This window comes from Dromiciops gliroides, chromosome 1 (genome assembly GCF_019393635.1).
Source record: "Dromiciops gliroides isolate mDroGli1 chromosome 1, mDroGli1.pri, whole genome shotgun sequence".
Classification (NCBI taxonomy): domain Eukaryota; kingdom Metazoa; phylum Chordata; class Mammalia; order Microbiotheria; family Microbiotheriidae; genus Dromiciops; species Dromiciops gliroides.
This window is the reverse complement of record NC_057861.1, coordinates 658,486,801-658,495,936: the sequence shown is the minus strand read 5'-3', so window position 1 is coordinate 658,495,936 and position 9,136 is coordinate 658,486,801. Positions and strand designations below refer to the sequence as shown.

General features: G+C 40.3%; 1 protein-coding gene across 5 annotated transcripts in view; it reads right to left on the bottom strand.

Moving 5' to 3' along the window:
- Window positions 1-1,414: 1,414 nt before the first annotated feature.
- ZNF462 (zinc finger protein 462) overlaps window positions 1,415-9,136 on the bottom strand; it is a 155,689-nt gene continuing 147,967 nt past the window's right edge. For all 5 annotated transcript variants that reach the window (XM_043965237.1, XM_043965257.1, XM_043965245.1 and 2 more), the window contains 3 exons: window positions 6,426-6,549; window positions 2,863-2,980; window positions 1,415-1,664 (listed from right to left, as the gene is read on the bottom strand). In XM_043965237.1, the coding sequence (XP_043821172.1) occupies window positions 1,457-1,664; window positions 2,863-2,980; window positions 6,426-6,549 (450 nt within the window). In that variant the 3' untranslated portion in view covers window positions 1,415-1,456. The remainder of the gene's footprint in view (window positions 1,665-2,862; window positions 2,981-6,425; window positions 6,550-9,136) is intronic.

Below are 9,136 nucleotides of genomic sequence, written 5' to 3'. Positions count from 1 at the left end.
ACATACCATATGTGTAGACTCAGATTCGGCCAAGGCTGCTCCCCTCCTGTGACCACTAACAAGGGGGAAACATAGCAGCTCTTCTTTAGATCCATTAACAAGCAGTTCTCCAGGCTCCTGGTAGGACAGACATATTTCTCATCCTCTCTAGCCTTAGGGATGTGATTCAAACACATCCTCTTGCCCACCAAAAACAAACTTTAAGAAAAAAAAAAGGAACAAAAAGTTTGAAGACCACACATGAAAAGCCAGCCAATCTTAACAGAAACTATTTGTGTGAGACTGATAATATGTTAATTCAACAAGCAACAACAACAACAACAACAACAAAAAAAAACGGTGACGAGGACCTCCTTGTCTGGCCCACAAGCTGCATGGCTGTGCCCTAAGTTTGGTTCTTTAGTTAAATTAAAAAAAAGTTAACTTCTTTGTTATTTCCATGTTGAAAATCAAAACATTCCTATTCACAAGAACTAAATCTCCCTTGCTCCCCCCAATAAAAAAAAAAAACAAAAAAATTCAAAACATTTTACATGAAAAAACTGAATTGTGCTGTATTTGTAACACCGCAGGTTGATAGAAAAGTAACATGTGGCAAACAAAACAGCACAATCCCCTTAAAATTAGCTCACGCGGATCTATCAAAATCCTAAATTATGGTTCAACACTAACGAACAGCTTACCTGGAATAAAGGATGACAACTCACAAACAGTTATCTAGTAATTAAAGTCTGTTTCTTTTTTTGTTTTGTTTTTTACTAAAATAATTAAAAAATCACAGTATTTTAAGAAATAAAACCCACACTGGGATTTTAAGCACAATTTGTTTTCCTTTCTTTAAAACTTTTTTTTCCCCATTCACCATCTTGCCCAGCAGTTCTCTCTACATTTAACCACGACAATGACAGGTAGTACTGACAAATGCAGAGAATTCCCTTGGTTAATTTTGAGGTACTAGGAAACAGGTGACTGTTTTAAGCAAAGCAGTTTTTTTTTCTTCCTCAAAGCGGCTGCAGTTAAGTCTGGAAAAAGCTTACTGTATTAAAACTAGAAAAACGCACCAAAAGTTGTGCGTCAAAAAGTTGTCCCCCCCTACGAGACGTCTTCTTCCACTCTCACGAAGCTTCCCCTTTCCATTAACTGTCCAAGACTCCACCACAAATCACATTGTATAATGTGGGAGTTGCTTCCACATTCTGAAATGAATGTACTTTCCATAGTGAGGTCCGGAAGAAAGGATTCAGTGATGTAATGGAGCCACTTATTCCACCATTTAAATAACTTTAATATACACACTCACTCACACAGGTACCAGTGCTTTGAAAATAGATCGTTCAGTCCTAAAAAGCAGCTTTGTTTCTGTCTTCTCCTTCACCCTCCCTTCCCACCCCAACCCCACCCTCCCACCCCTTCATCGATGTTCAAGTAGGGTTTGATTAAGAATCACAACAAATGCTTATTCGTTTTTGGCCTCTGCATTCTCCAGGAGAGATTTGTCAGCAGCTACCACACAGACTGCTACTGTTTCATCCTTCAGGGAAAAGTCCATCTCCACCTCCACTTCACCTTCTCTTTCTTCTGTTAATGTAATCTTAGCGGTTTCCTCCAAGTTCTCCTTTGGATGGTCATCCTCTCTGCTCACTTGCTTGTTGTCATTCAGAGACCTACAAGAAATATTTATGTGAGAAAGTGAATTGAATATCTTCCCCCCAATCAGAAAGAAACTCAACACTCCTCTTTCCCCTCGGTCACAAGCACCATAGGTTTTTTTTCTTACCAGTTGCCAGGAATGTGCAACTGGTCATCTCTGTGGCAGTCATTTTCTTTCTATGCAATACCCTTCTGGATCTTTTCATGCTTTCTTTGTGCTTCTGACACAATTAGGTATATGCACTATGCCACCTCCATTCTTTGGTCATAAATGCTAATGGCAAAGGTCGTCTTTTCCTTAAACCCAAGAAACACACCCAGAGGTTTCTGGGATAGAAATATCCACCGAGACTAAGAATATTAACAATAAACAGTGGTTCAATGGGCAAATTAGGAGGAAAATATTAAAACCAAAAGCCTTAAGACAGAACTAGACTCTAAGAACATTGGCTGTATTGGGTCCTACCAACTTGAGGTTCTAACAATACTAGTTTACAGGGACTCCTTGAGCTAAGTTTAATCAGACAAGAAGATATTAAATTCTCATTAACATCCACCAATAGCCTGCTCTAGATGTCCCTCACCATGATTCTGATCATTGAATACTGTCAAGTCTGTGTCCTACACAGATTAAGCCTGTTCTGTCTTAGTGATGACTTTATTTTCAAGGATGATCTCTAAGTACTTTACAGATATGATCCAACCTACCTGGGAGGCCGGCGGAGGAAGCTGGCACTATCCCCAGAGGCAGGACATTTAAGGCACAAAGAGATGAATGACTTGTTCAAGGTCACTCAATGAATGAGTCAGTCGCAGAGCCAGGAACAGAAGCCAAGTCTTCTGACTCCCAGTCCAGCGCTCTATTAGAGAATGTCACGCTAGTGAAAGCTGAATTGACATTGGCCAGATAAAGCGCTACACTTCTATATCTATAAAAATGATGGGATTTCGTCATTTAGAAATATGGTACCTTATTTAGCTAGTGGCTAGAATGACCTTATTGAAAACCAACAGAAACCAAAATAAAACAAAAGCATTCACATTTGATAATTTAAAGTACCATGAAGAAGTGTGTATTTCACAGAGGGGCCTGTGTCCTTTCATTTTTTCTAATGGGGTCTATGGGAACCCCTAAAACATTCCCAAACATCCCCCCCTCACTTTATGTTAGATAATGGAATTCTTGGGAGAGCCCATTGGATGGAGACTTACATGCCGTGTCTCAGCACATGCCTTTCCCACTCGGAGCCCTGTGCAAATGCCCGTCCACAGAACTCGCATGGAAATCGTTTTTCAGAGCAAACCCTGCCCTCAGAAAACCTCATAAGATCTGTAAGAGAAAGAGAGAGGGAGGGGGGGGGGAAGATTAACCCTTTAAAGACAAGATAAGAAAAAAAATCACAGATCACCAGAAAGACTCCTATTAACTCTCACTGATAAATCTATTTTTTAAAAGATCAATCTTGGGTAACCTTTTCTGACATTTCATCAAATTTATATCTATTAAAGAATGTCTTTTATGGTTGACTCAAGAACAATCCTTGAATTGGGGACCTATATCTTCTCCATATTGCTATAAACACAATCACCTTTGTCTCCCCTGCTAAGGTGACCCTTCATTCCTATTTTTAAGGGTTCTATGAAGGCTTTCTGGTTAATATGGCTCATAGTGATCCCTCCTTTTCCTGAAGTCCTATTAAGGACTTGGATTAATTGCAGTCTCCTTGAGGACAGGGACTATGTCTGATGCTTTTATTTATATGTACCTTATAGGGCCTACTACAAGGACTTTATAGAACTCCATAGGCCCTACTACAAGGCTGACTATCAGTAAACACTGGTTGACCAAATGAATAATTGATATAGAACACGAGCCACTCTTTTTCACAAATGAAAGTAATCTGAGGCTGGTAAATCCCTGTAGGATCCTGGGCCTCATGATCAGTTTATTGCTCCCTACCAAAGAGGGCCAAAGTCTTTATGGCTATAATAAACAGCTGGGCCTATTCTGCTTTCCAGTCACAATGCAAAGCTAAGGCAGTGGAGGAAGGATCATCTCCACATATCTGATCACTTTGTGCCTGCATTCACAAGATGTTACAGAAAGATGTCTCGTGCATTGAATGCCATCTGATAAAATTCGTACAACGACATTAACTGGATAGGTGTTTCTCAGCTTCCTTAATCTTTAGCACAAAAAAGCTACGTGAATGGGGCCAGTTTCAACAAAAGATGAAACATTTTCTCACAAATTAAGAAGATCACCACACAAGCCATTAAAAATAATTGCACAGACTATCTCGCTTGATTCTTTTCATTGGAAATGAGACAGCACCATCTGCTCCGAGCATTAATTCCTTAGCAGGGATTATTTGGGCAAGAAATCAACAGAATGCCTTCCTGACTCCTCCCAAACTACATAATGAAAGGGGGGTGGGGGGGATGGTGGAGAGAAGGGATTCTGCTTGGTTTAATTTTGATCTCTTCATGCCTGGCTTCTTCACTTTAAAAAATCCACCGTAAGATCAAGCTACGGCAGCTGGGAACTGTAGTTTGTCTACAAGCTCTCTCCCTCACTTGATCTGGATGGGATCTATACATCACATGATGACAAATGCATGATGCCTCTTAATAACTGGGTATGCATCATTAAAGGTCTAAATTGCAAAGGAGGGGAGTGCTCCACTAACACTTTTCTTCTCCCATTATGAAATGTGAAACCAGTTTACTTTCCTTCAAATACTCTCAGCTAAGTTTAATCATACAAGAAGGATATTAAAATCCACCAACAGTCTCTGGGAACATCAGGGGCCATGGCTATAGCTGTCCCTCACTATGATTCTGCTCATTGAAGACTTACTGCTAGCAAAAAGTTTGGGAGGTTATTGTGTGTTAGCCCTTCTCCTTGGCAAGAATGTACCTAGATAGTGGAAAATTGATTCTGGGTCTGTTCAAAGGACATTCAGACAATAGTGGCTATTCTCCTTTCATTGAGCAGTGTGGGGGAAGGGATGATTTACGCTTGTAATTCCCATTAACATTACTGGAAGTTACTCATGTAAATCCTCCACCCTTTGAGGGAAGAATACATTCCTCCCCACCCCTAAGACTTTTTTCTTTCTGTGTGGTTAAGGTTCATGAATGTGGACTACACAGTCTTCAGAGAGAAGCTATCGGAGACCATTAAGCTCATTCCAGTCACATTGAGCTGGATTTATGCCATGACGCTTCTGAGGAGGAGAGGAGAGAAGAAACAAGAGAAAGAGAGAAAAATCTGCTCAACGCTCTCCATCACCTCACCTGCCATGTTTTCCCCTTTGTCTTCTAACACTCTAGGGAGGGTTAGAGGGGCATGGAGGTCTGGAAAGGGCTACTGCCTCTGCAGTACTTTGAATCTCTAAATTCAGATGATGTTAAATTGGAGAGATTAAAAAGTCATAACATCCAATGAGGAATAATTTATTGCCTGAAGAGAAACAGCAGGGCACACAACATCCTGAAGTGAAAGGGCCCCTTTGTAGCCACTGTCAAAAGCATGCACAATAAGACAGAGAGTTCTAGTCACGTCTCACAGATGGAAAGAGTTCACCATGAAGGAAAGAATACATGTGAAATGGAATTAAAGAAACAAAACAAAACCCACACCTCTAATGTCACAACCCTCTTCCTCATGAAAAAGAATTTCTATTGCTTCTGCTAATGAAGGGGAAACATTTAAAATTCTCTTGTTTAGACTATGCTTTTGTTCATTTTTTTTTCTGGGGAAAAAAAAAACCAAACACCTTTTGGGAGTGGTATGAGGGAGGGAGTAAAGTTGCTGAAGAGTTAAAAAAACTCCATTTTGTATTTCCCAATCAGTTCTTCTTTGTTATGGTTTTTTTTTTTTTTGGTGAGGCAATTGGGGTTAAGTGACTTGCCCAGGGTCACACAGCTACTAAGTGTTAAATGTCTGAGGCCGGATTTGAACTCAGGTCCTCCTGACTCCAGGTTCAGCGCTCTATCCACTGCGCCACCTAGCAGCCCCTGTTATGGATTTTAATGCCACACTGGGATTCTGATTTATTAACCAGAACTGTTCTGTTAATTCGATGGAAAGGGAACTTTGGTTCTATAAGAGGTTTGTCAGAGACAAGGAGAAAGTAAGACCTGGTCTTCATCTTTCCATCTTTGGTGGTTAACAATGGAGTAGTAATTGATAAATCCTACACCAAGAGGTGGGAAAAGGTCAGGTCCCCAGCCTAGTTTGATATAAATAGGCAGAGAAATCAGAAATATGAAAAGAAAACTGATATATTCTAAACTAGGCATCCTCTTATTTTCAGGGTCCGGGAGACTTCGGTGAGATATGAATTCTTCCACAATACCGAAGAACAACCCCACTTATATACAAACTCATAGCTACAAACTTAGCTGGCCTATTTATCTTAGACATTTTCTATTTTAGTTCAACATAACTTGTCTGTTTGACCCTGCTTTACAACAGTCTTCAGCTTTTTTATAAGAACCTTTTTACTTATGAGTTTAAATAGCCTGTTTAAAATATTCATGCTTATATTTGCACAGATTTCATATAGACCAACCAACATATATGGATATACAGACACATAATAGATGTCTGTTTTTATGGATTCCTTTGGCTGATAATGATTTTCAAACATCCCATATGCCTTTTTTTTTTTGGGGGGGGGGTGGCTAAAATGGAAACTTGACTGTGGCACCTAAAACTATGTAACCTGAGGCTGGAGCAAAGAAGTAAAAGTGGTTTCTGTCCTTACCTTTGCTGTTCATTTCTTCTTCCTTGTCTTCTTCCTCATCACTGCTGGACATCTCCATTTTCTCCTTCATTTGCTCCAACTGATCCAAGTTAACTCGTCCAACCAGTTCAAAGTTACGGCTTACCTTCAAGAAAAAAGTCCAAACAAAAGCCTGAATGATGAGTCGTTAGAGAAAAGATTTAAAGGTAAATCTGGTAATAAGTGTATCACCTAGGCAACAGTCAAACAATCCTGTGCTATGTAATCCACCATTCCAGAGGATCTTCTACTCCCCTCACCCCCATATCCACTTTCAGGGGGTGGTTCTGCCCACAGGTAAAAATAACAAGGACTTACAATGATATAACATTTATACCTTCACAAAATAGTAGCTGATATTTACATAGCACTAAAAAATATGCAAAAATCTTTTACATACATCATTACATTTGAACCTCACAACCCCGTGACCCAGTTACTGACAGCTATCATTATCCCCATTTTATGGATGAAGAAACTGAGGCTCAAGAGGGATTAAAGTAATCTGCCCATGATCCCACAGCTAGTAATTATTAGAATTAGGGTTTGAACCTGGTCGTTCTGATTCCAGGATTAGCACTCCGTCCACTCTACAAAACTGCCTCGCAACAAATGTTATCCCATCTGATCTTCACATTACCCCTGTGAAACAAGTGGTTCAAGAATTATTGCCCCCACTTCACAGATGGAAGCCCAGAAAGTGAATTTGCTTGCTCTGGGTCACACGACTAGTAAATATTAGAGCCAACCCAAATCTTTCTGACTCTGGATTCAAGGCTCTTTTTTGCCATACTACCCTACCCCAGATATCGAGTATATTGCTTTCTACATTAAACTGTTCTAAGCAGATTGTGATCATGAGTTGTTCCTCTGAAACATGGTATTTAAAGCATGGGCCCAACTAGAAAGGAGCCCTTCCAAGGGGAACAAAGAAAATCATTTACCGATAATAACGATTACTTAGTCGTTAATGTCAAAAGATGTAGATTTCCATGCTCCCTGCTGGACAAACCCATCTTTTTAATATTAATCACCTCCCAATGATGATAGATGGCTATGATTCATGGAACACCATGGCTTCAGAAGAATATGTGTGTTCAGGTAGCAATGTCTTACTAATTATGACTTGGGTTCAAAAAATGGTCAAAGATACCACATCCACAGGGTGGGCCAAAAGTGGCGAAGGAGTTTCAATATTTGATCACTACTTGATTTTTTGTTTTTAATTTACAATACCATAGCATCATATACAGTCTATATAGAAAGTGAATTTGCATTACATGTGAAAAATCAAATCTTGTAAATGGCAAAAAAGAAATAAAAAATAACCTTTAAAAAGTTATTAAAACATTGTGACTTTTGGCCCACCCTGTATATGATTAGAAAGGATGGTACGCCACTGTGTAGTGAGAATAAAGGAACAGTTGAATGAGTGTTGTACCAGTATTCATGAATCATTACAAGAACTAGAGGAAGACATCTAGCATCCTTAGTAGATCCTCTAAAGAGACCTTAGAGAAAATAGGATACTTGGGTGAGTCATATTTGTATGGTGGCAAATACCTATAATCCCTGCTTCCAGGGAGGCTGAAGTTGGTGTATATCTTGAGCTTAAGAGTTCTGAGCTGTGGGGGCAGCTAGGTGGTGCAGTGGATAGAGCACCGGCCCTGGATTCAGGAGGACCTGAGTTCAAATTCGGCCTCAGACACTTGACACTTACCAGCTGTGTGACCTTGGGCAAGTCACTTAACCCTCATTGCCCCACAAAAAAAAAAAAAGAGTTCTGAGCTGTAACAGAAGTAAATCAATTGGGTGTCTGCACTCAGTCTGCTATCAATATGGCAAGTCCTTGGGCTGGGGTGGGGACAGAAGGAGGGGGCCTTCAGGCTGCCTAAGGTATGACTTGATCCCAGTTAGAAATGAGCAGGTCACAGATCCTGTGGTGATCAGGAAGTGAGATCAGGTCTTTGAGTAGCCATTGAACCCCAGCCTGAGTGAGATAGGGAAAAGAAAGTTAGGGAGGAATGAATGAATGGAGGGAGGAAGGGAGGAAGGAAGGGAGGAAGGAAGGAAGGAAGGAAGGAAGGAAGGAAGGAAGGAAGGAAGGAAGGAAGGAAGGAAGGAAGGAAGGAAGGAAGAAAGAAAATTGCATGGGATGAGAAAGTGTGGATAGGCTGCAAGCTGTGCTAGTATAAAAAGAACCCAAATGGATAAGCATGTAAAAAAAACCTCTTAAGTTAATGCCCACACTAACCACAAAGATGTGAAGCTCCTTCTGCATATTTCTCTATCCCACCTGCCCCAACTATGAGTCAGGAGAGGCTACTCTTCTTCCTCAGCAGTCCCATGTCCCCTTCTCATCTGTCACTCACCTATCCCTGTCTACCAAACTAGACTCCTTCCCCTTCTGGCCACTTCATAGGTCCGACAGGCACTTTATTCTGCATCCAGAACAGAATTCCAAAGATTTGTATCATAACTCTAGGAAGTTTGAGGATTATGGGCCATATCTCAGATTATGCCTGAATAACTACCCACTCCAGCTTGAGATGAAAGCTTAATTGTAATTAGTTTCTATTATATACAATACACTGGAATTACTCTAGCTAGGCATGTTAATTAAACATCCAAAGACCTTTTAGAGGAACTCCCTACAGGGGACTTAAAATTAAACAAGATATGTATGGACTAAA